At 46.4% G+C, this 24,639-nt stretch overlaps 2 protein-coding genes across 3 annotated transcripts; one reads left to right on the plus strand and one right to left on the minus strand.

The window, feature by feature from the left end:
- Positions 1–67: 67 nt before the first annotated feature.
- Positions 68–17,690, minus strand: npepps (aminopeptidase puromycin sensitive). 2 transcript variants are annotated; one of them, XM_084466198.1, is made up of 23 exons: positions 17,352–17,690; positions 14,879–14,963; positions 14,658–14,735; positions 14,278–14,399; positions 13,627–13,734; positions 13,100–13,300; positions 12,180–12,276; positions 12,064–12,097; positions 11,513–11,627; positions 10,661–10,825; positions 9,544–9,648; positions 9,364–9,424; positions 9,164–9,273; positions 8,554–8,617; positions 7,814–7,953; positions 6,782–6,916; positions 4,989–5,208; positions 4,337–4,479; positions 3,945–4,001; positions 3,562–3,669; positions 2,851–3,006; positions 2,541–2,588; positions 68–1,782 (listed from the first exon to the last, which is right to left on the minus strand). In XM_084466198.1, exons 1-23 carry the CDS (start codon positions 17,643–17,645, stop codon positions 1,633–1,635), a joined length of 2,796 nt encoding a protein of 931 aa, XP_084322324.1. In that variant the 5' UTR covers positions 17,646–17,690; the 3' UTR covers positions 68–1,632. The 2 variants fall into 2 exon arrangements, with proteins under 2 accessions (XP_084322324.1, XP_084322323.1); XM_084466197.1 differs by having other exon boundaries at positions 14,873–14,963.
- A 401-nt stretch (positions 17,691–18,091) lies between these two features.
- Positions 18,092–23,558, plus strand: mrpl45 (mitochondrial ribosomal protein L45). The gene is made up of 8 exons (XM_084466201.1): positions 18,092–18,160; positions 18,952–19,147; positions 19,597–19,714; positions 20,494–20,592; positions 21,308–21,356; positions 21,532–21,681; positions 22,686–22,859; positions 23,151–23,558. Exons 1-8 carry the CDS (start codon positions 18,098–18,100, stop codon positions 23,247–23,249), a joined length of 948 nt encoding a protein of 315 aa, XP_084322327.1. The 5' UTR covers positions 18,092–18,097; the 3' UTR covers positions 23,250–23,558.
- The last annotated feature ends 1,081 nt before the right edge of the window (positions 23,559–24,639 follow it).

Genomic DNA, 24,639 nt, shown 5'->3' on the forward strand with positions numbered 1-24,639 from the left:
AATTGTAGATAAATTGTTACCATACACACCCATACCATATTCTGAAAAAACAATGGAACCAAAGGGACACATTTTGTACTCTCTCACTTTAATGAACACCAACTGTATGTTTAAATCATAAAAGCACAACAAATGTTTCAGGGTAAAGACAGCAAGTTGGATGATATTCTCCGGTAATGTTTTTTTTTTCTTTTTTAAATATAAGTATTCAGCGCCACATCAAAATGGTAAATTCTACATAGATGTTTACTAGTTTAATAATTGTCACATTAGATTTCCCGTGGAACTCACTACCACTTAATTATTAATAATAATTATTATTATTGCAAACCAGTTGACCAATTTAAGGCTTCTGAGTTCAACAGCGTAAGAGGAATCACATCACATCAAAGACCGGGCCATCGCGCCAACTCTACAGGATCACCTGATGTTATTTCAAAGTAAAAGGCCCCAAAAGTAGTGTCATAATCATAATACGTTATTTTCTTCTTCAGAATACACAATCATTCTATCATTTAAATAAATCACTTTATCTGATGTCCTATGAAAGATTTGTTTTTTAGTTATTTTATTGAGGGGAGTGGCTGTAGAGGAGGGGGAGGTGCTTGTTTTACACACCTCACGGTCTTGGATCGCTTCGGTACTGTACGGGCGGAGCCTAACGAGACACAGGTCAATGATATGTGGTGGGGGAGGGGGAGGAGGTGCGATGGAGACGGGTCATCATGAACATTGCCGTCTACGCTTTCCAGGACCGTGGTCCGCAAGAAAATGCTTGCAAATATACAGTATACAACATAGTACCATGCTAGCGCTGCTCGCTCATGCTAATCGCTAGGTTAGCGGCGGAGCAGGGCAGCGGAAGAACGCCGTCACCGGGCGAGGCCGCGCACGTCGGCCCCATTCTGCCCACGGGCCCTTGGGCCCTTGAGCCCGTAGCCAGCCCCAGGGATCGCCGGTGGGTGGGGGATGGGGGATGGGGGAGGGGGGCGGGTATTGGACATGAAATTGAGAACGGAAGAAAGGTCACAAAGAAACACGGAATCATGCATGAAGAACACGGGATTCACAGTTTCTTTCCAAAACAACTGGTGGTGGATATGCAGAAAGGCCCAGTGAACCGGGGTAGTAATCTAGCAGGTGTGTGTGTGTGTGTGTGTGTGTGTGTGTTCCATGTGTGCATGTGTGTGTTCCATGTGTGCATGTGTGTGTGCGTGCAGTATAGTGACTTCACCGAAGGTTGTCTGGTCAGGAGGCTTGTCCCCAGGAGGCGTGTCCCAAGGAGGCGTGTCCTAGCGTTGAGGGCGGGCAGAATGGGAGCAGCGAGGGCTCTCTGTAGCAGCAGAGTCTCTAGGTGTCCAATACTTGGCTAAATTCTTGGCGTTGGTCTTCTTGCGTTAGTTTTTTTTTTTTTTTTTATAACAGTTTCTTTGAAGAAGAGGAAAAACAAAAGAGGAAAAGAAAAGAAAGAAAGAGAAGAAGCTGTTTCATCTGCTCTCCCGTGGCGGGGGGGGGGTGGGGGGGGGGTGGAGAGAGGGAGCCGGCTGCTAGAGAGGGCAGGAAGGAGGAGGAGGAGGAGGAGGAGGAGAAGAAGGAGAAGAAGAAGAAGAAGAAGAAGAAGCAGGGCGTGGCTCAGACGGTAGGAGGGCCTTTCCGCTGCAGCAGGTACTGGTGGATATCGTCGGTGTCCCGCTTCAGCCAGGCGGCGTTGAGGAGGATGTTCTCGCAGCACTGCTGCACGGTGCGCTCGGCCGCGGGGGCGTGGTGGCTCTCAAAGAAACTCTGGACGTACGGAGAGGAGGAGGAGGAGGCGTGTGAGGGCACTATCAGCTTATTACACGGCTACATGCTCAAGAAATATAACAAAAATTGATTATTAAAAATGATGTTATTGCTTCCGCCCCATAAAAGGTCAGATCTATTCTACGGTTGAGAATAGTGTCCATAGCAACGGTTTGTTATTCGTAGCAGTGGGCTGCTCTTCAGAAATAATAGATTGCTGAAGGCTGTAATTGACCATTCAGAAGAAGTATTCAGCAAATCTATTGAATATAAATATATATGATACTTCAAAGAACTGGGCTGGGAACACTCAAGGCCCACCATCAACACTTGAGTAGCTACACAAAAGTAGTAATAGTGCTGCACGACCTAGTGTACAAAGATTTTCTAGCATTTTAAAGACCAGGTGACTCAACTACTTGGACCTCAATGCAGTTTTCCCCCACATGTATAAATACTGACTTACATATTGGTCCAAATGTCCAATTTCTACAGTCAACAAATATGCGTTGTTTTACACTGTGTGGATTTCTATAGACCAGGCAGCACAAAGTACTCCTTTATTTAGTAGTTGTAGTTGGCCAACAAAATATTTGACCAAATTGTGTTCTTCCTATTTTTCTTCAGTTCCCTGGTCATAAATATGTGGCTGGCTTGATGAATGTTACTTGATATCCAACCATTTCAATAATACAAAAACCCACAGAAATACAGTAACATCATTGTTTGACGGCCGGTTATTTCAGTAATGTTCCTACCTTGACCTCAGCTGCCATTTTCTCATTAGCGAATCCATCTACAGAGAGCTGCAAAAAAAACCATTGAAAGTATAAGGTAACCACGTAAATAAACCTGCATTATGTAGTCATATTCTATTAGTGACGGAATACACGATGAATGACCCATAAGTTAAAAAAAACGAACTATTTCAATACCGAGACACAAAAATATCTCAAGCCGAATGCAACGTTCTCAATTTAAATCCCACAAAAATGGACATCACCATAACAACCACTCCTAGTATGTAAAGGTATCCGATATCTTTCATCCATCCACAGCCTGGCGCACCTTGATGAGGCGTGAGATGAGGAAGCCGCCCTGGTAGCGGTTGTGCAGCTCCTCCCAGTTGTCCTTCACAAACTTCCAGGCGGCCTTCCGGCCCTGCTTGCTGCCCTCGGCCACACCCCCGATGACGGACACCGTGTCCTGGGGCCGCACGTCGTCCTACACCGCCGCCAAGACAACACAACAAACAACTTGTTCATTAAGGAGTCATGAATCAAAGCTGTGCGACAGCACCCCCTAACTGCACTGGTCGTCATCGGGTGTGACATGAATATCTGACACTAGGCGACAGCGCAGGATTAATTCACCCCACCTGAAACCCAGTTTCAGTGTTATTCAGTGTTGCGCCTTATGTCGGCCGCAATGATCGGCTTACCTAGGTGTGCATCTGCGTTTGGTTCAGGCTTCTGTGTTTAGATGGCAGCTAGGGCAATAAATGCACCGCATTTGAACACCCTTCGACTATGGGTGGATTTTGAACTGCATAGTAATGGCTAAATAAACCTCACACATTGTGGTAAAATAGAGGCCCTTCAAGCCACGACTCTGCAAACAGCACTTGCGCAAGCAGGGTTGCTGCCGTTCCTGTGGGTGTCTTTGACGTGGGTGCTTGAGCCAACACAGCCTAGGAATTGAAACCTTTATTCACTCTAGCCTGGAAAGCAAGTCCCACGCGGTAGGGGTGTGAAAACGTCGATGGTGGGAGATACGTACCGACAGGGCGAAGATGAGCACCTTCTGGATGAGGTCTGGGGCGGAGATGGCACCCAGGACCCTCTCGATGCGGTTCTTTTCCTCTTGCATGTCTGCTAGCTTGTGGAGCTGGGGACAGAGTGGGATTGTTTATTGTTTATCGGGTGTTTCTGAATATTTATCTTGTATGTATCTTGTTCTACTCTGGTATTGTTCATTTGCTTTCTCAATGAAGTCCTTTGAATTGGAAAGAAAGGAATTGAGAGAGATCGAGAGAGAGATAAAGAGAGAGAAAAGGCAATGAGAACAGTAGAAAGAGCCAGACCAAGAGAGACAAGGATATGAGAGAGAGGGTGAGATAGAATTTGGGAAAGAGGGCAGGCAGCCAATCAAAGAGTCTGTACCTTCAGCATGGTGTCCAGTGTGGAACTGTCCCCATGCTTCAACACTGTTAAATACACCTGGTGAAGAACACAAGACAGAACGTTTACACATCCTCTACACCCACTGAGTCTTTACATTATGCATGCATCAACATAGGTGATGGTGGTGGTGCCACCAAACCGGATCAGTGTGTGTATTAGCAGTGCTGGGTGGTGGTGGTGTTCATGATGTTGGTGGAGGTGGTCCAACCAGGCAGGATCAGTGTGTATTAGAAGTGCTGGGTGGTGGTGGTTCATCAGTGTGGTTTAGCAGTGCTGGGTGGCGGTGGTTCATCAGTGTGTTTTAGCAGTGCTGGGTGGTGGTGGTGGTTCATCAGTGTGTTTTAGCAGTGCTGGGTGGTGGTGGTTCTCACCGGGCTGCGGAGGTCTGCAGACAGGATCTGCCTCCCCTCGACGTGCTCCTTGAAGCGGAGGCGAGCCTCCTCCAGCGTGGCCTTGTGGCCCGCCTTGCCCAGCTTCCCCAGGACCAGGCCCCGCAGCAGGGCCTCCAGGTGGCCTGCAGGACAAACACACGCTGGTTACCATGACGGTAAACCGTACAGAGGCCCCCATTGGAAGGTTTCAAGGGGTCAATCAGAATGAAGTTGGTGATATAGATATAGAATGCAGATCAGATCAATCCAGACAAGGATGGATATATTTGTTCATGTTTTTCATTTACATTATATATATATATATATATATATATATATATATGGTATATCAGTATTTATATTTTTTTATCCACACAGTTGTATTCATATCTCTAATATCTTGTATTTATATTTGATATCTGTACCCTAGTATTCATATCTTTTCGATCGTCTATTCATACATCTTCCTTTTATTGCCAAGCATTCCAGGCAATAAAAGTAAGACACACACTCTGCAGATGCACACCTTTGACCTCCGGTCCACCACAGTAACACCACAGTTACCTCTCCTTCCCCTGGCTTGCTGTTCCAGCCCACCCGCCCTTTCCTTCCCCCCCCCCCCGGCTTTCTGTTCCACCCCGCCTGCCCTCACCTTCCCCGGGCTTGCTGTCCCAGCCCAGGTTGAGGCCCACGGGCGTGAACAGGTCCCTGATGAACTCCTGGATGTCCTCGTGGAAGTCTGTGTTTGAGAGCAGGGAGGACAGCACGCCCAGATTGCAGCTCAGGTCGCTCCACACCGTGTAGTTGGGCTCGTTGATGAAGGCCTCCATCAGCCGCAGCACCTCCACCGTGCTGATCATCCCCGCACGGGACTGGGGGTGGGGGGGTGGGGGGGGAAGAGGGATGGATGGGGGGGGGGGTTAATAGAGAGAAGGAACCAAAATAGAGGGTGGAAGCAAAAGAATGAGAGAAAAGTTAGAGGAAAGGAGAAATGTGGAGAGAAAGAGAGGGAGGGAGGTGAGTGACAAAAAGGGAGGGAGAAGACAGAAAGGAGAAAGGGAGAGGGACAGAGAAAACGAGAGGGGAGGGAGGGACACAGAGATAAAGGGAGGGACAGACACAGAGAGAAAGAGTGTACAAGGAGAAGCCAGACAGGGAGGATTAGAGAGATTATTAAATGAGCTCTTGGTGGTTAGCATCCACCGCTCACCTCCTTTCTGCTCATCCAAACCCACCAACAGACATGTGTCACTCCCCGGTTAACAGTTTGAATCATAGCATTGACCTCATAGCATCAGACTTCCATTGTCAACACCCAAGCCCAGCCAAGCCCACTTGTGTTCTTTGTAACCTTGGAAGGAAGTTCATCTAGGGGCGTTTGAGGTCAATTTAAGTTCAGCCTGAAGCAGAAGCAGAAGTCGCAGTCTTCATTGAAGATCTTTTTTTTAACTGTGATGCTGACTCTTTTAGCGGTGATATCAATGCTGCACTGATCAACGGATGAGTAGAAAGCAGAAAGAAGTCGAAACGCAAAATACAGGCGAGAAGAGAAAAGACTGAAGCAGCTAGACGGTTTTGTGCCACTCTCATGATAGAAACATCAACACGCCCACTCGCTCGGTGTGAATTCTCCGGCTCTTCAAACTTTACACTGGAGGCCTGGCCTGATAAACTCCAGGTAAACCAGTCCAGAGGGAGCGGAATTGTACATTTGCATTCACACATAAAGCTCCTCCGGGTATAATCCGGAGAATGTCCGCTCTACAGTGCATTTGTGTAAAGGCTATAATCTAACCACAGTACCCTAAACACACACACTGTACCCTGAACGCACACAATACCCTAAACACACTGGAAGGAAGGCCCCTCTTATGTGATCCTTCTAAAGGTTTCTTCCCTCTGGGTTTTGGAGAGTTCTCCTTGTCCATGAGTCATCCCTGTTAAGGGATCGACGCAGGCTAAACAGAGGGCGCTGCAGTGCTCTGTAATGAGTAACACATCCAGCTTAATGCGTAACAGGAAGGTGAACACTAGCAGCCTGGCCGGCTAATCATCCAGAGGTCATCATCATGGTGGAGTAGACACACACACACACACACCCACTAGCCCATCAAAGCCTCCTCCTCCAAGTGATTTCCACACAGCAGATGTGTTCTATCTCCGGCTGCGCTGCAGGGAAATGGTCACATGACTATGGGTGTGTGAGGAAGACGTGTGAATGAGGGTTTTTGTGTGTTTCAGTGTGTGTTTGTGTGCGTATGTGTGAGTATGCGTGTGTGTGCGTCCAGGTGTTTGTATGTGTGAGTGTGTGTGTGCATTCAGTTGGGTGTGTGTGTCTTCAGTGCATTCAGTTGGGTGTGTGTGTGTGTGGGTGCTTCCAGGTGTGTTTCTGTGTACATCCAGGATTGTGTGCGTTCACATCAAGTTGTGTGTGTGTGTGCTCACCAGGGAGAAGAGGTCGTTCTGCAGTCCCAGCCGGTCAACGGGGGGCAGGCTGAGGTCCCGGACTCCCGGCAGCAGACTCTCCAGCATGGAGGTGCTGTACTGGAGCCGGTAAAACCCTACGGTGCCCGGGTTGATCTACACCACACACACACACACACACACACACACACACACACACACACACACACACACACACACACACACACACACACACACACACACACACACACACACTTTAGTTTGTCATCTGGTTTGTGCGTCTCCATGCCTCTAGCGACAACGTAACAGAGTGTGGGGAACTTGTGTTTTGTTATCTAGGGCGTATTTCCAAGTGAAACAGGATACTAGTGTTCTACCAAAGGGTGTGATTTGATCCTTCAGGATTTGGTTTGATCATGCAAATGGGACAAAACAGAAGGGTTAGCCTGCGGTGGGTTAGCCTGCTGTGTGCTAGCATGCAGTGTGCTAGCAGCGGTAACCTGCGGTCTGCTAGCCTGCGGGGTGCTAGCAGCTGTGTGCTAGCAGCTGTGTGTTAGACAGCTATGCCTACAGAGAGAGAGAGAGGGAGAGAGTGCTACAGGCTGGGCTAGCTCTGGAAGCTTTAGTCCTAGCTAGCGACCCTTCTGCAATCTGTTCTTCTCAAAGTCATGTCACCGTTTATCTCACACACACACACACACACACACACACACACACACACACACACTCACAAGTCTGTGCAATGCACACAAAGCTTGAGGTGTGGCGAGACTAGTGTAAATATGTACAATACGAGCGCAGGGTAATGAATGTAGAGCGAGGAGGACGCGGAGGTCGCCCACCTCAGCCCACGGCTGGCTTACTGCTTGTTAATGCTAAACACACACCCACAGGCTATGGTTAGACTAGGATGTGGTGGCACAGAATACTCAATTATGGAAAACTGAAACTTTGCATTTGGGGAAAAAGTTTGTTTTTTTTTAAATTGAACTGAAAAGTGAACGGTTGCAGGCTAGGGTGCCAGCGGGGCAGCCTGGTGTGCTGAGGACGTACCTTGACCCACTGGTCTGGCCGGACGTTGTTGAGGGTGATGGCGACCTCCGTTCCGTCCAGCAGCACCTTGTGACAGGCGTGGCTGGGGTCGTCGCTGGTGCAGATGCTGACGGGCACCATCCAGTTGGGACACTCCTCGGCTGGGCCAGCGGAGGGGGAGACACAGTCAGCCACCGCACGCACCAGGCATACTTTATACAGGCGCGGGGACCCGGGTTAGGGTGCTATGTAGGGCCGGGTCTTGGATACAATGGGCCAATGTTTTCTTCCGGTACCTTACTTCAAGTGTAAACGCATTTACACAAAACACAAGCCGACAGATGTGAGACTGCGAGCAGACGGTGACTGAGGGTGTAGCTAACTAGGCTTTCTGTAGCGTGACTAGTTTACCGACGTTGTTTGAATCCGTGTCGAACTGAACATACTCATGCATTTCAGCTCTCAGTTCTACCGACACGTTTAGGAAATACCAAGCTCCCGTACCAAGCCCTGGGGTGTGTGACTGCTAGGCAGTGTGATGGTAGATATGGACCCAGCCCTGGGGTCATGTGACTGCTAGTCAGTGTGATGGTAGATATGGACCCAGCCCTGGGTCATGTGACTGCTAGGCAGTGTGATGGTAGATATGGACCCAGCCCTGGGGTCATGTGACTGCTTGTCTGTGTGATAGTAGATATAGACCCAGCCCTGGGGTCATGTGACTGCTTGTCAGTGTGGTAGTAGATATGGACCCAGCTCACCGTCGTGTGGTCCGCTGGCACAGAACTTCTTCTGAGAGAGCTTGATGATGCGGTCCTCTCCTTGCTAGGAACCAGAAGGTCAAAAGGTCAGGCTGGCTCCATGAGATGCTACACGACACACGCTGTTTACTATAACTAGTAACAGACCCTTAGACCCTCATTAAGACCCTTTCATCCAAAGAGAGTGAGTGAGTACAGCTACATGTGGGTAGCAGGTACACTGGCAGGGGGAATCTTGTTCCAGGATGACTGGACACTGGGGATCGAACCCGTACCTTTGGCTGGGTTTCAACACCCTGACCAACACGCTATCCCTGCCCCTGGCCCTCCAGTTGGAACAAGTATTACAACTTTCTATTCTACAGCAGTAACAACATTAACAGTCCATCCACTTTATCTGCCAACCAACGCTGCCCACAGAGTCCAGAGAAGGCATGCATCTCATACAGATATAGATGGATAAAAAGGTATGCGAGGCCGCAGGCAGCCAGTATTTTCAGCATGGCCAGAGTTCTTTAATTAGATATCAAATATTTGCCCTTGGCGCCCAGTGTGGTCCTTCAGAGGGTAAACATCAGGGTAAGAGGGTGCGGTGGGGGTCGAGGCTTACTTGTTCCTGGTCCACTACTATAATAGGGAAGCCCATCTGTTGGGTCCAAGAGCTCATCACCGCCGCGATTGGCTTCCCACTCGCCTGTTCCAGGCAGTCCCATAGGTCCTCTGGGAGAGAGGCGGGGAGTCAGAGAGGGTGGGGAACCAATCAAATCGATTCTGGGCAATGACAAGGCCGCCAGCCTGTGTGTGCCTTACCTGTCGATGCATTTTTATGCTGGAACTTCAATAGATAGGCATTCATTCCTTTCCTAAAATCCTACAACAAAATACGGAAGAGGCATGGCTCACAAACGGCAGCAAAGTAAACCAAAGGAAGTGTAACAACATGGAGGTCGGTGTGGCAAAAGAAAGGTGTGGGGGGGTGGGGTGATCTACCTGGTCTCCGATGTAGTCGTGCAGCATGCGGATGACCGACGCGCCTTTGCTGTAGGAGATGGCGTCGAAGATCTCGTCCACTTCCGATGGGTGGCCGACGTTCACCTGCAGACCACACAGGCAACGTTACGGGGCTCACAATATGGCACAGTTTCTAGTATTTTTACATTATTGTATTCATATAGGAGCTTTCTTCAAAGAAAAAGTGGGTGGGTACGATTTAAGAGCCAACAGTTTAGGAATAAGTTTGAGATGGCCTAGGCCTCTGTCGGCTGTCAGTGAGTGAGATTCACTGTGAGAATATCAGTTCCTAGTTGGCTGCACCTGCCCCAACTGTTTGATTGGCCCGATCCGGCCAGGGCCAATGAAACACTGAGCAAATTAAACATGAGCACAAAGATTCGTGTCTGGTTCCCAGGCTAGGTACCAGATGCCGGATAAACCGTGAACCAGTTGTGGTCCAAGAGCAGATCAGTAATATTATCTAGCCAAATGTTGACAAATAGAGGGTCAGTGAGAAGGTTAATAGTCTGTCTTTTGTCTGATATATTCTTATCTTTACAGAAGCCATTACCTGTGTTTAAGGGAAGTCAGATTAGTTCACATAACAACTACAGGAAGCCAAGTTTTCACATAGGCTATTCTACATGCAGTATTATTTACTTTAACGAATGGCGTTACAAAAAGCCTGCATTTCAGGGAAAACACATGCAGGTTATTCTTGACAAAACTAAAAGCACTGTGGTTGTGCTACGGTAAACACACTGAAATATTAATATGCATGTTATGCATCTCTCAGTGTCGGTAGCCCTTGTATGCAACGGTTGCATCGCTCAGTGTTATGCGACCGTTGATTCACTCTATGACATGCTAGTCCCCACTGTTTAGCTCCTCCCCTTTCTGAGGGTCCAGCCCTATGTATCCTGCAGGCATGAGTGTGTGTAGGAGTGTGTAGAAATGCATATACATCTCATACGGGTGTGGGTTTGTGAGTAAGTGATAGTCAATGCTTGTAAGCACGCACACATATCTGTGTGCGTGCTTGTGTGCCTGCGCGTCTGTCTGTTTGTGTGTGTGCTGGTGCATGTTAATGTATGTGTCTATGTGCGTGTCTGACCTCAATGGGGTGGCTGTTGTCCAGGGCGTCCAGCTCCAGGGCGCGGGTGTAGTCGGCGGAGACAAACTGGGTCCAGATGTCGTACTCAGGGAAGCAGTGGTCCACACACAGGTACTCTATCCAGGACGCAAAGCCCTCGTTCAGCCACAGGTGGGTCCACCATTCCTAACACACACACACACACACACACACACACACACACACACACACACACACACACACACACACACACACACACACACACACACACACACACACACACACACACACACACACACACACACACACACACACAAAAACAGGGTGCTGTATTCCATCACTTATTTAACTTATTCAAGTGAGCTTGCAGTGACAAGCTCTGAGAATCACAATATTGTTCTAAGCCAGCTGCACAACAAGAACCAGAGTGCAGGAATGTTGTGTTCAGCGTTGAAAACTCACCAAACCTACATACGTCCCTGCATAGCAACCACAGCACCCTGTTCCACTCCTCCTGGCGTTGCTGGGTTACATAATAGCGACGCTGCAGGAGACGTACCATGTTGGGCTGCTAACCGCATGCCTGACAGCCAGGCCGGTCATTAAGGACCTGGGGCCATAGCAATGGCGTGGATAAGAACCGGGCCCCGTAGCAACGCTGTTAAGGGCCAGCGTCCATAGGAACACTGTACTTCAGGGCCAGGGCCCATAGCAACGTTTTTGTCAACGACCAGGTGCCATAGCAACACCTGACAACCCATTACAAAGGAAGATTTGATGGTTACTTACCACCGATGGTTACCACCATCAAAGTAAGAACCATAACAACACGTGTGTTAAAAGCGTTAGGCGGGGTACAGTTCTGATAGTTACCATGGTGACAAGGTTTCCGAACCACTGGTGGGCCAGCTCGTGTCCGACCACCAGAGCCACCCACTGGCGAGAGGAGGAGCAGGAGTTCTTGGGGTCAATGAGCAGCGCAGTCTCCCTGTGAAGGATCGGGGAACACAACATGAGCGCCCCAACTCTCAACGCAACGGACAGATTCTTCAGCCATAAGGACGGCGTCAGTCAACCAGTGTAGGAAATGCCCTTGTTTAACACAAGGGCTTTCTGGCATTGTGTTGCCCCCATGGAATACATTCAGGGTACTACTATTTAATTGTAAATAGTCTCAAACATTCTATGCATCAAATTAAATGCAAATAAAAGACAAAGAAATGGAAGTTAACTCTTTATCCCAATTCGGAGGGCGATTCAAATTTCAGGGGCAAAATGCCCTGAGCCCCCTTTAATTCCTTAACTCACAATGGTGCTAAAGCAACAATAGGGCCACGGCAGCCCAGAACAGTAACTACTGTTACATTATGATGTTAATCCCTTCTTTTTGATCAATGTCTGGAGCACAAAACTAAATACTGTACCTGTAGGTGACCAGCCCCCAGTTCTCCATGGCACCTGCAAAGAGGAAGTATATATTACATACGACAGTCCAGCCACAGCATGTTCTACTGGAGGAACGAAAATCAACCCCACTCACCAGCGGCAAAGTCAGCGATGGCTATGAGATCAATTTTAGGCAACGGATAGGGAACATCGAAGTAGTCTTTGTAGAAGGGTAAGGTTTTGGTTGCGACCTGCAAAGACAATGGGAGGGATGTATATGAACATGGATAAATGCCAGATATAACTTCATGAATAATAGAAGCTGCGTTGGCAGTCATTTAATGCAACGGGAGGAAGCTAAACGCAAAGCTAAGAGGAATGAAAGCTTACCGGCTGACAAACATAAAGGGAAGCGGTCGATAAAAATCTGAAAGCTAACCTGCCAACATAAAACCAAGTTAACTTGCCAACCTAAAACGCAAGTTACCCTGCCAACCCAAAACGAAAGCTAACCGGTCAACCTAAAACTAAAGTTAACTTGCAAACCTAAAAATAGAGCTAACCCATTAGCCAAAATGAAAGCTTATCCACTAACCAGAAAAAAGGCAAGGCAACTTTATTTATATAGCACTTTTCATACACAAGGCAAACTCAAAGTGCTTCACATATAAACATTGTCACACAATAAAAGAAAATAATAGATAAGTAAAAAAGTTAAATAGATAGAAAATAAAGGCAAAGTTAAAAAAAAAGCATTTTAGAAAGTGCAATGTATTTAAGATCAACAGTCTCTGATACCCACGTCATGCAATTTTCGGGACTTGGCCCGACCAAAAGGAACTTGGTCCTTATCCTGGGAGTCTGACCCAGACACACGTCGTCTCTCCACGACCTAAAGGAACTTGGTCCTTACTCTTTCACATTCGTCGGGACTCCGACCCGACCTAAAGGAACTTGGTCCTTACCCACGTCGGGACTCCGACCCGACCCGAAAAAGCTTAACCGCTAACCAAAATGATGGATGATAGTATTGCGTCGTATATGTCATGCGGTAGCTAAAGCCTAAAGTCTCACCTCCAACGCAAACTTCCCCTGCTCGGCCTTGCCCAGGGGCGTGTAGACGCGCACCAGCACACCGTCCGACGACTGCGCCTCCACGAAGTCGTACTCTCCGATGACGAAGGCCACCAGGTACGTGGACATGATGGGCGTGGTGGCGAACTTCACCTCCACCAGGCCGGCGTCCTCGGGATACGGCTTTCTGTCGATTACATTCTGGATCGCAGAGACAAGGGGGCGCCAGTTAGGACGCAGGACTGGGTCAGTGGCTTCTCAACCGGGAGGTCGCGACCCATAAGTGGGTCACAGAAGGGGAACGAGTGGGTCGCAGGACGATTTATCATTTGTATGAACCATTCTTCCGAAAGATATATGAATGCATTAACTTGGTTTTTCAATAGATTTTCTTAGAACTTTGAATGCTGTATTAAAGAACGACATGCTACTGAGAATAAAGTGCTTCGTTTTACTGCAGAAAATATTTGTGTGTGTTTGGCCAAAAGTCAAAATATGGATATAATGGATCAGAAACAGGCGGGTACCATGTTGGACAATGCCACGCGCTCCTTTGGCACGATCAGGGTGATGTCGAAGGTGGCTTTGATGGCGGGCTCGTCCCAACAGGGGAAGGCCCGGCGTGCGTCCGTGGCCTGTGATGGGGAAGGCGCCAGAGATGGAGGGAGTGGGGTGGAGTTCGAGAGAAAAGGGGTCAGAGTAGACAACATCAGCAAGAGAGCAATGTTCTGCAGGCACTCAACTCACAGCCACACCACACAGACAGGTCAGATGACCCCATCAGGTCAAGGAGCGCACCAACAGATACACGTTTATAATTTTAGATTTGTTTTGTACGAATTTTGTTGTTGAACCACACACACCAGATGCAAAACATACAAAAATAGAATGACACACAAGGTGTTGGGCCATTCTGGACACCATCAACACAACTGGCCATGTTGCAACACGCAGACTAGAGGTGCCTCTACTCCCAGGAAACCATCAAGGAAACCACACAAACTCTCTCTCTCTCTGTGTGTGTGTGTGTGTGTGTGTGTGTGTGTGTGTGTGTGTGTGTGTGTGTGTGTGTGTGTGTGTGTGTGTGTGTGTGTGTGTGTGTGTGTGTGTGTGTGTGTGTGTGTGTGTGTGTGTGTGTGTGTGTGTGTGTGTGTGTGTGTGTGTGTGTGTGTGTGTACCTCAAACTGTGTTACAGCAGCGTAGCGGACTTCCCCGGAAGGACTTGCATATTTACTTCTATAAAACCCTTTCATCTTGTCGTTGAGCTCCCCCACAAAGTCAATCTTCAATATAGCCGACCCTGGGAGTGGGGTATAAACACACACACAAGTGTAAAATAGAAAGCATGTGCACACAAAAGTATACACACACACACACACACACACACACACACACACACACACACAAGTACTGACACACACACACACACACACACACACACACACACACACACACACACACACACACACAATTGGCGGCTGTTTGTTTTTGTTCCGCAGCAACAAAAGAAACGACGGCCTTGCAAAACAAAGCATGGGGTAGAGAGGAGGGGGCTTACCTTTCTGGAGGGTGCTGGGGAACGAGAGGGTGACCTTCTCGTCTTCGTTCTGGTAGTTGAACCCCGTTGCATTGACCTCTGGAAGACAAACGGCGAAAACGTGACTCAACCATCCAGGGCATTGTGTGGGGGTTTCGGGACTTCCGATGAGACAAATTCAAAACTTTACGACAGTGGGATGGGGAGGGGTGTAAAGGCGTAGAACGATTCCTCACCCTCACCTTCTCCCCCTTCTGGTACGAAGGACGCAGTGATGATGTCGATGTCAGCGCAGTTCATCACAATTTGGTTGGTGGGCTGCGTCACCTGGGAAAACAACACACTCTATAAAACTCACACACCCTATCCACCCACCCTCTACAACCGATCAATAATGGAAAGGTCCCTATCGGCCTTTCCAGTATCCAGAGACAAATGTAGCACTCCATCAGCGGGTGCAAATCCAATCAGAACCTGAGCCAAGATGCTAAAGGCTACTGCTATAGGCTAACACCTGCGTAGAGGCCAACACATGCAATAGGCTAACACCTTCTAAAGGCTAATGTGTTCCGGAGGCAAACATGCACTGGAATCACAGACAAACTCTGGCTAGAGTAAACAGGCTAGCACAGCGTTAACAGGACAGAGCTAGCAGGCTACCTCTTGGAGATCATGGGCTAGTGATTTGAATAGGAAAAGTGCAGCTCAGGGCATTCAGAGTATTACACAGGAGATTGAAGGCAGTAATTATAGAACAAACCCACTGGCTGATGGCACCGGGCCACGGTTGTCAGCCAAACAATAGACCTGCGGATGCCATGCCTTAAAGGAGCTTTAAAGCCGGTCTTTCACCTCAGCAGAGGACTCTTCAAATATTTATATACACACAAAATATAACAGTGGATTAATGTCTTGGGAAGAAAAGGGAACGCAGAATAGAAAGCCTGGGTTTTTCCCAGTGTTTTTTTCACTCAAAGTCTAAATGTGTGAGTTCCAATAGGTTTCTGACAAAGTGAATAACGTGGACTCATGATGACTTCAGATTGGACTAATGCTGGCAGATTATGGATTTCCGTCTGCGGAGAGAGAGTGAGAGACACGGGACACATGCAAAAACCCCCATGTTTCATATCCTAAAAACCCTCTCTGTATCGACACTGTACAGAAAGGTGAACACAAACACAGCGTGCAGTGGCCAGACACTGACTGTAAATGTATTGGAACAATACAAGATAAACAAGAGTAGTTTTTCGATTAGTGTTATCAATCATTATAAAACACAATCGAATAACACAATGTCTAGTGATTTTCACAGCCTGTGGAAACAATTACTTGATAAATAAAGATACTGGTGAAAATGGTATTGAATGAATGTCAAACTAGTAGAGATAACAGCATACTGAAGACACAGGTTTAATAATTGATAAAAGGTAGCTATATTCAGTATGATGTAGCAAACTGGCTGTAGCATGTTGGTTTGATGGCCACAGCAAAATTACAGAACAATGGTGGGCTCCTGATGCAAGAAAGAGAAACCTTATAAGATAACTGTGCTAGTTATATTAATATATTTTGGTGTTTACCCAACATCCCTACTTAAAATGGAGTACAAACAGATGTTTTCCGTTTTCCATCAACACTCGTTGGGCTGTCTTCATTATTAACTCTGGCTTGTGTCGTCATCTGGGCAACAAGGTTAGCTATCTATGGTGAAAATCCTAGTGCAGTGATACTAAACCAGGGGTGCACGTATCCTAGGGGGTATGTGAGCAGGTTTCAGTGGGTACTTTGTTATACCAGTATAAAAATAAATTAAAAGCTAAGGCCAATAAAGTTATGACTGAAAAATAAAATAAAATAAAAGTACACCAAAAAAAGTCACACCAATTAATAGAGAGAGATAATAAAATGTCTAGTTTGTTGGCATGGCAATCAATGGGATGAGGGGCACTTGAGCCGTACCGATGGAGCTCTGAGTGTACACAAGACAAAATAGGTAAGTGGGTAAAAGGGCTAGCTATCTGTCAGGGATGGCTTGGTTGGTAGATGGCTAGTATCTGTGGGGAGTAGTGGGTAGATGGCTAGTAGGTCATAGCTTAGTGGGTAGCTGGCTAGTTATTCGTCAGGGATGGCAAAGTGGGTGGATGGTTAGGTATCTGTGGAGGTTATTGAGTAGGGGTTAGTGGGTAGATGGCTAGCAGGTAACGTTATCTGTGATAGCTTAGTGGGGATATGGCTAGGTATCTGTGCGGGTCGGCTTAGTGGATAGATTGTCACCTATCTGTTAGAGATAGCTGTTGGATGGTTAGCTATATGAGATAGCTTGGTAGATAGATGACTGGCTATCTGTGATAGATTAGTGGATAAATGGTTAGCTATCTGTGATAGCTTAGTGTGTAGATGACTGGCTGTATTTGGTAGCTTAGTGGATAGATGACTAGCTATCTGTGAAAATGGTATTGGGTAGAAGGTTAGCTATATGTAATAGCTTAGTGAGTTGAAGGCTAGCCATCTATGATAGCTTAATTGCTAGCTACCTGTCAGGGATAGCTTAGATGGCTAGCTATCTGCGATAGCTTAGTGGGTAGATGGCTAGCTGTCTGCCGCTAGCCTTCCAACATGGCAAATTAGCTGGCTCGCTGAATTGATTACATAACAATTCCGCCATGCACAAACACATCAATGCACACATCCGCTAGCTTCGTAACTACACACCTCAACCGCAGCTTCCAGTTTTCCTTCAAATGTGAAGTCAATGAGATCGGGCTTCAGACATAACCCATAGTTGACTGGGAAGACGTCAGTGGGCAGCCGGACGAAGGGCCTCCTCTCAGGCATGGTCGCTCTGTTTGGGCTGACAGCGTTGACGGAGACGGCGCTGTGGATGTGAACTATAAATTTGATTTTATTTAAGTTACGCAAAACGGTCCTCGGCAGCAGAGCTGGAAAGCACGTCGAGACTCTCGGTATGAATGCGTGTGAGACCCAGCGGCCCAGAACCAACAACATAAAAATCCGTACTCTGTTTGCCCCGATTCAGTCCTCCCCTCTCACTTCAAAACCAAACAACTACTGATAGCGGTGCGTCAGCGCGTCGCCTCTACACTGGAAACGTCAGCGCGTTGTGGAGGTTGCGTGCGTTATCGCATTTGTTGTAAAAATAAATGTCCCAACATTTTCGACATGTTTATTTAGCAAATTACTCAGTTAGTATTTTTTTCATGAGGAAAATAAGTTTTGTGTCTCCTTTATGGGCGCGATACAATAATAATAATAAGCATAAAAAAAATATATAACAATATTTTTCTTATTATTTATGATAATAATATTCAAATAAATAATAAAAACAAATAAATAAATGAAACGGGGGAAAAATACCACAAATAAGGCTGGAGGATGTTCGTACTGCGCGTTCTAGTGCGCTATAGGACGTTCTTGAACACTTTCTACGTACAGCCAAGATGGCGGTGCCCTTACGGAGGACGTTGATCGCGTTGCATCGAGCAACATGTAACAGTTTAAAGGTATTTATCATCTATAAACCTATGATCTACCCGTTATAGATGCCATGCAAATGCTATTTTTAATTATTTCCTATATGTGTGTAACGTCATGGCGTTTAAACGACCCTTCATTTTTATATTAGGATGGATGATGTGTGGACTAACTGTCATATCATATCATATGAGATATGAATATACCCATGAATATATTGAATCATGTATTCAGTAATACGAAGTATAAGATTACCTATATCTACATGTGAAGTACCTCCACACTAAGAAATGTTATATTTGGCATAAAAACCGCAGATATCATTGATCTATTTTGAATGGTAAGGCAAACTACTATTAAATATTTAATCTTAATTGTTTAGGTTTTGTCATGAGAATAGGATTGTTCAATCGCGTTTGTATATATTGGGATAATACGTTTTTACGTCATGTTTATGTTGTGAGGTCAAATCGATCATATCGAGATATAAGCTTATCTACGAAATGGTAATCTCCAAAATGCCCTGAAAAGGTGTAAAATATGTGATTTAAAACATGAACAGCCTAAATCTACGATGTCAACCCAACCTTTTATTTTACATGGTTTGCTAATTCGATATTCAACAATCATGTTAACCTTGAATTTATTTCGAATTCCTTATCAGCTGGGAACGGTTAAATGGCCGCTCAATTTCTGAACTGGGTCAGTTTCTACTAAACTGGTCAAATAGTCCCGTGGAATGTCCTACTCCTTCCAATGGCTCACTGAGCCTCTGTCTCAGAACCATGGCTTCTTACACAGAATGACCCCTGTGTTTCAGAGTGCTGATGGCTGGGTGGATGTGCGGCAGCCTCTCCCGCTGGTTGTGCCGGTCCGGGGGAAGAAGCGCCACTTCATCCCCCCCGCCGTGGGGATAAAGGAGCGGAACAGGGCCGACCCAGAGGACCGTGCCCGGGCCGCCGGCCTCGTCTTCCGCCAGCAGTACGTGGAGCGATCCATCAACATCTCTTGCACAGGTAGCTCCACCCAGAACACCACCTTGTGTCTGTTACACCAACCACCACCCAGACACTGCAAACACCACCCACAACACCACGTTGTCTATGTTACACCACCCACCACCCGGACACTGGTATCACCATTCACACAGACACTGGTAACACTACCCAGAACACCACCAAGTCTCTATTACCCCACCCAGACATTGGTTACACCACCTAGATACTATTAACACCACCTATTAGCTGGGACTGGATGGATGTCGGCTGGTCTATCGGCTAGAATTTGAATTTGAAATTCACACACTGATTTAAAGGAGGCAGTCAAATTCCCTCACTTTGAATAAGTTACTCAAGCACTGTTTATAATTTAATTTAGTCTCTCCCACACTCTCGTTCTCTCTGTTTCTATATCTATCACTCCATCTCTCTATCCCTGTCTTTTTCTCTCTCTTTCTTTCTTTCAGCGGGTATCTTTGACCCCTACATCCCTCCGGAGGGGGACGCCAGGCTCTCCACCCTCTCCAGAGAGGGGCTGAAGCAGCGGACAGAGCAGCTGAGACAGAGCGCTGCCTCCCAGCTAGCGTATGTAGCCTAGTTCCCTTCATAAGCACTAGCCAGCACAGGGGATCCCAAACCTTTAGTCGACCCTGACCCCATTTTTAGGTCTGAATATCCTCTGCCTTAGGCTGTTGAGGCTGTCCTTGCAACTTTTAACCATATCAGTTTCTGCCCGTTATATCGATGGCCAAGTGAATGTTTGTTGTCTTGTGGTGATGAATCATTTGGTCTGTTTATATATTTAGAAACTTTATCTAGAATGTGCTATCATATATCTAATAGGTTATATGTAAGCAATCTCACGCAATGCAACACACACAGGGTTGTGTCCCCAAGGTTGGGAAACACTGGTCTTGGCCAACATCTCCTGTTGCTTCTGCAGGGAAGCTTCTAGTTTCCTCATCATCTGTCTCGGGTCACATGTCTCAGGCAACATGCTGAATTGCACAACACAACACTAATACTGTAAACAAGAAATGTCTCTCTCTACAGAATACGGTAAACCAGACCTGACTCTCTCTCCTCTGAATACTGTAAACTAGACCTGACTCTCTCCCCTGAATACTGTGAACTAGACCTGACCCTCTCTCCTCAGAATACTGTAAACTAGACCTGACTCTCGCTCCTCAGAATACTGTAAACTAGACCTGACTCTTGCTCCTCTGAATACTGTAAACTAGACCCGATTCTCCCTCCTCTGAATACTGTAAACTAGACCTGACTCTCTCTCCTCTGAATACTGTAAACTAGACCTGACTTTCTCTCCTCAGAATACTGTAAACTAGACCTGACTCTCTCCACAGGATACGCAAGATCAAAGAGCACGACCCTCTCTTCGACACCAAGACATTTCCAGAACTGGCTCAGGACATCTTTATCCAGGCTCACATGGCCCTCACACAGTAAGAACACAGCATCTCCCTCCCCCTCTTTTTCAACCTCTCCTCCTCCTGCTCCCCGCCCCCATCCACCTCCTCATCCCTCCTACTGTCACAATTGCTCTTCTCACGTGAGAAAAATAAAACTAAAATTAGAGGATATAGCACAAAATGCTACCAACATACACCCACATCTAGTCAGGTAACAAATGTGTAAAATAAAGTAATGCACAAAAAACTGAATGCTAGGATATAGAGTCTAGAAAGGACAAAGAATGGGTACATTCCTATAATCTTGCTGCTCTCTCTGACAACAGGGAGTAATGTGAGTGTAAACAAAAAGATTTAAATGCGGTGCCCATGTGTGTTGGCGGACACAGCTCTCTAAGTACATGTTAGCGGCAGGGCCTTGGTTTCCATGGCGATGAGCTGCCAGTGAACCGTGATCCGGGGCCACGTTGTAACCGATCGCAGTACTCCTTCTGGGTTGCGCACATAGTTGATCCGGTTCCTCAGAAATAACAGAAATAAACATTTACTACAGTGACAAAAGCGGATGTTTGACTTGAGAATTGCCATGATAAATCTGTGCACAGTGAAATGTCTATATACAATGCATTCTCATACATGCATTGCTCAACCATTTCAACAGACTATTAGTATCCGTTAAATGTAGAATCTATAAGCAGTGAGGGATATGTTGGTCTGTTGATCCTGACTGTTGATGGACTTCCCTCAGCTTCAACAAGGAGAAGCTACACTCCCTGGTTACAGAGCGGTGCTACCCTGTAAGTTACTCATCATTTACTTCTGTTTACACTCTAGACCTAAACTATAACACTCAACATCATGAGTGTTATTATTAGTATATTATTAGAACATTGTTGTCACAGGGTAATGCACAAGACGAGGTAGTATCGTTGTAGATGTAGACTGGAACGTGTGGATCTGGTCTCTCTGCAGGAGATGACCCGGGGGAACCGCCTCAAGACCATCCACTGGAGCTTCGTGGAGTCCCTGGAGCCGCCCCGGGTGGTGCACGCCCGCTGCCCCGACATGGTCACCAAGACCAACCTGTATGGCCAGGTCACCCTGCGCATGCACTCCAGACAGGTGAGGCAGCAGTGCACGCTGAATGAGTCGCACTCCGGACAGGTGAGGTGAGGAGTACACGCTGAATGAGTAGCACTTCAGACAGGTGAGGGAGGAGTGCACGCTGAATGAGTAGCACTCCAGACAGGTGAGGGAGGAGTGTGCAATGAATGAATAAAGATCGTAAAGACGTCGGAAGAAAAAAACGTTTATTTTGACAGATGTGCCCGAAGTTACTACTTTACAACCTCGTTGATGACCCACATTTAGGAAAACATGTACTTTTAATTCAGCTTTGGGTGAAATCGAAGCGTAGCGTCTGTGTGCTTCCACCTTTAATGAATGCATGCCATGCGCGCTCCCGCAGCCAGGGATACGCTTCTTATAGGGGGTAACTACATTCACCGACTTCCTCTATCTTCTGCGCCACCTTTCTAAATAAATCGCCGTTTCTCATTTTCCGATGGCGACAACAACACATATACTGTCTCCTTCTACTTCTGGCTCACGGCCCCCGGAAAAGATCTCGAGCATGCGCAGAACGAGAACTCCGAAACATGCTGTTTACATGCTATGACTATGAACGACTTATCTAGGTGTTCTTATCCAATTTAGCTTGTCCGTTCACGTGCCGATTTTTTTGTGCAAATTAGATCAGATAAAGGTGTTTACATGCATTTTACAAGTCCTGTTGAGGTCTTATTCGTTTAGTTACCCGATTATGACTCTGCATGTAAACATACTGAGTGATCTTTGGTGGTGCACAGGTTCAGGAATTTGACTAAATATTCATTTAACAGATGTTTTCATCCAAAGTGACCTACAGTAAATTCAGATCCATGTCATTAAGGAGCAGGTAGGGGTCGGAGAGCATCTATCTCTAGAGGGGCCACAGCTAGACTGAGGACATTGGGGATCGAACCAAGGACCCTTTAGCTGGGAGTCGAGCCCTGGCCAATACAATACCCAGGAAGTGAGAGGTTTTGCCGGGCTCCTAACTCTCTGGTTCTCCCCGCTGGCCCCAGATCCTGGCCCTCTACGACCGTTTCGGGCGCCTCATGCTGGGCAGCGAGGACGAGCCCAAGGATGTGCTGGAGTACCTGGTCATGGAGAGGCACGTGGTCAACCCCTACGGCCGCTGGAGGCTGCACGGCAAGATCGTGCCTGCCTGGGCACCTCCCAAAGACCCCATCATGAAGGTAAGATCCTCCCAGCCACACGGAGCTCCTCCCACATCCCCCTGACTCCTTCCAGCTCCTCCCACCTCCTTCTAGCGCTGAGTGTCTGCAGGAAAGGCAAATTCAACGTTGAACCTCATCTTCTATGACAGGGCTTTTTTATTTGTCTTAAAAAAATTTCAAAAGGTTGTTGAGGCTAAAATATAAGGGTGTGCAAACCTTTTGGTTAAGATATGAGTTAACTAACCTTTTTAGTGAATTAAAAACCAAGATTGTGAGTCTAAACTTCTTCTTTATTCTCTACTCTATCAGACGGTTCTGATCCCGGGACCCAAACTGAAGCCCGGAGAGGACTTTGATGCACTCCAGTTTGAGGTTCCTAAACCCCAGTCTGTGCAGTGGAGCAAGTAGGACTCTGGAGGTCGCCATTCCACCAGGAGCAGGAGAACAAGCTGCAGCCAGTGGGAGAGACTCTGAACGGGTCCAGGGCTGCTCTGAACCCAGATATGGGGAGCCCCTCATCTGGTCGGGAACGCCGGTTCTCCGTCTCGCGTTCTTGTAAAATACCTTTTGCTTGTTGCAGAGTGTTTGACACTCTTCCTTCTCCACGCATCAAATACTGGACAAAACGTTTGTCCAGACATTGTACAGGTTTATTGAGTTGAGTTTAATACATGTGATACTTAAGGAATACAAAAATAAAATGTCCCATCCAACCCCCATGGTGTCCAGGCTCACTGAGAATATACACTGGATTAATCTCAATCACAGAAACATGACAAAGTGACACGAGAACAAACACAAGGTTACCGAGATAAGAGTTTGGATGTTGTTGCGCAGTTGCGTTGGACATTATTTTACACAAGAAAACACACTCGTTCAGAAAACGTAGATGACACTAAATGCAGAAGTAATGCAGAAGCATTTTTTCATCATCGTAGAAATCATATTTGGTTATGAGTCATCAGCTTGGTAAAATTGTAGAGTAACAATTTTAGTGATTTTGAAATGACTTGTAATGGCTAATCACCCATGCCAGGGGTTAAAAAAGGGTCTCTAGTTCTCACAGATCAGAGCGTACCATGTGCTGGCACTGGGGACATGATAAAAGGTGGACCAAATGAAAGTCAAATCAAAATAAACATTCTTTGAATAGGTTTATTTCATCTCCTTATTCCTAGCTGCAACATGTGTAGAGCTCTTCACGTGATATATGATTTATATGTTCATATTTTTAAAAACATAAATTTTAAGAAAAATATTTTATTTGAATATTTTATATTTATAATTTAAAAGATTTAATCAGTTAATGAGGCCAGAAATATGCTTACTACTTTTGAATAACTTAATTTATCTGCATAGTTCTGCACAATATTCTCCTGAAAAACATACCCGTTAAAATCTTGGCTTTTGATTTAAAATTGAAATCCCTACACCTCCAAAATAACTCTGAAGGTTCTAAAGAATCCTGTTGAGGTGGTGGAATGAAGTTTATTTCCTTGTTTGCCTCACATAAAATAAAGACCTGTTAAATATTCACTAATTGACATGGATTTGATGTTTGGTACATTAAAACATACACACAAAAAAACATCACATTCAATATGGGGTAGATGTGGGAAGGGAGACTGTTTCATCTTTGTCTCTGGTCAAAGGGAAAAGGTCGGACACGCATCACATCTTAAAATAAATGTTGTCTCATTGGTGTGTTCTGGCTAAAACCTTCAAAGCCCATACTGGTATGGTTTTTTATTGGTCTCTGTCCTGGTACTGATAGTTAGTTACTACCAGCCTTCACAGA

This window comes from Micromesistius poutassou (assembly GCF_964030765.1).
Source record: "Micromesistius poutassou genome assembly, chromosome: 3".
Lineage (NCBI taxonomy): Eukaryota > Metazoa > Chordata > Actinopteri > Gadiformes > Gadidae > Micromesistius > Micromesistius poutassou.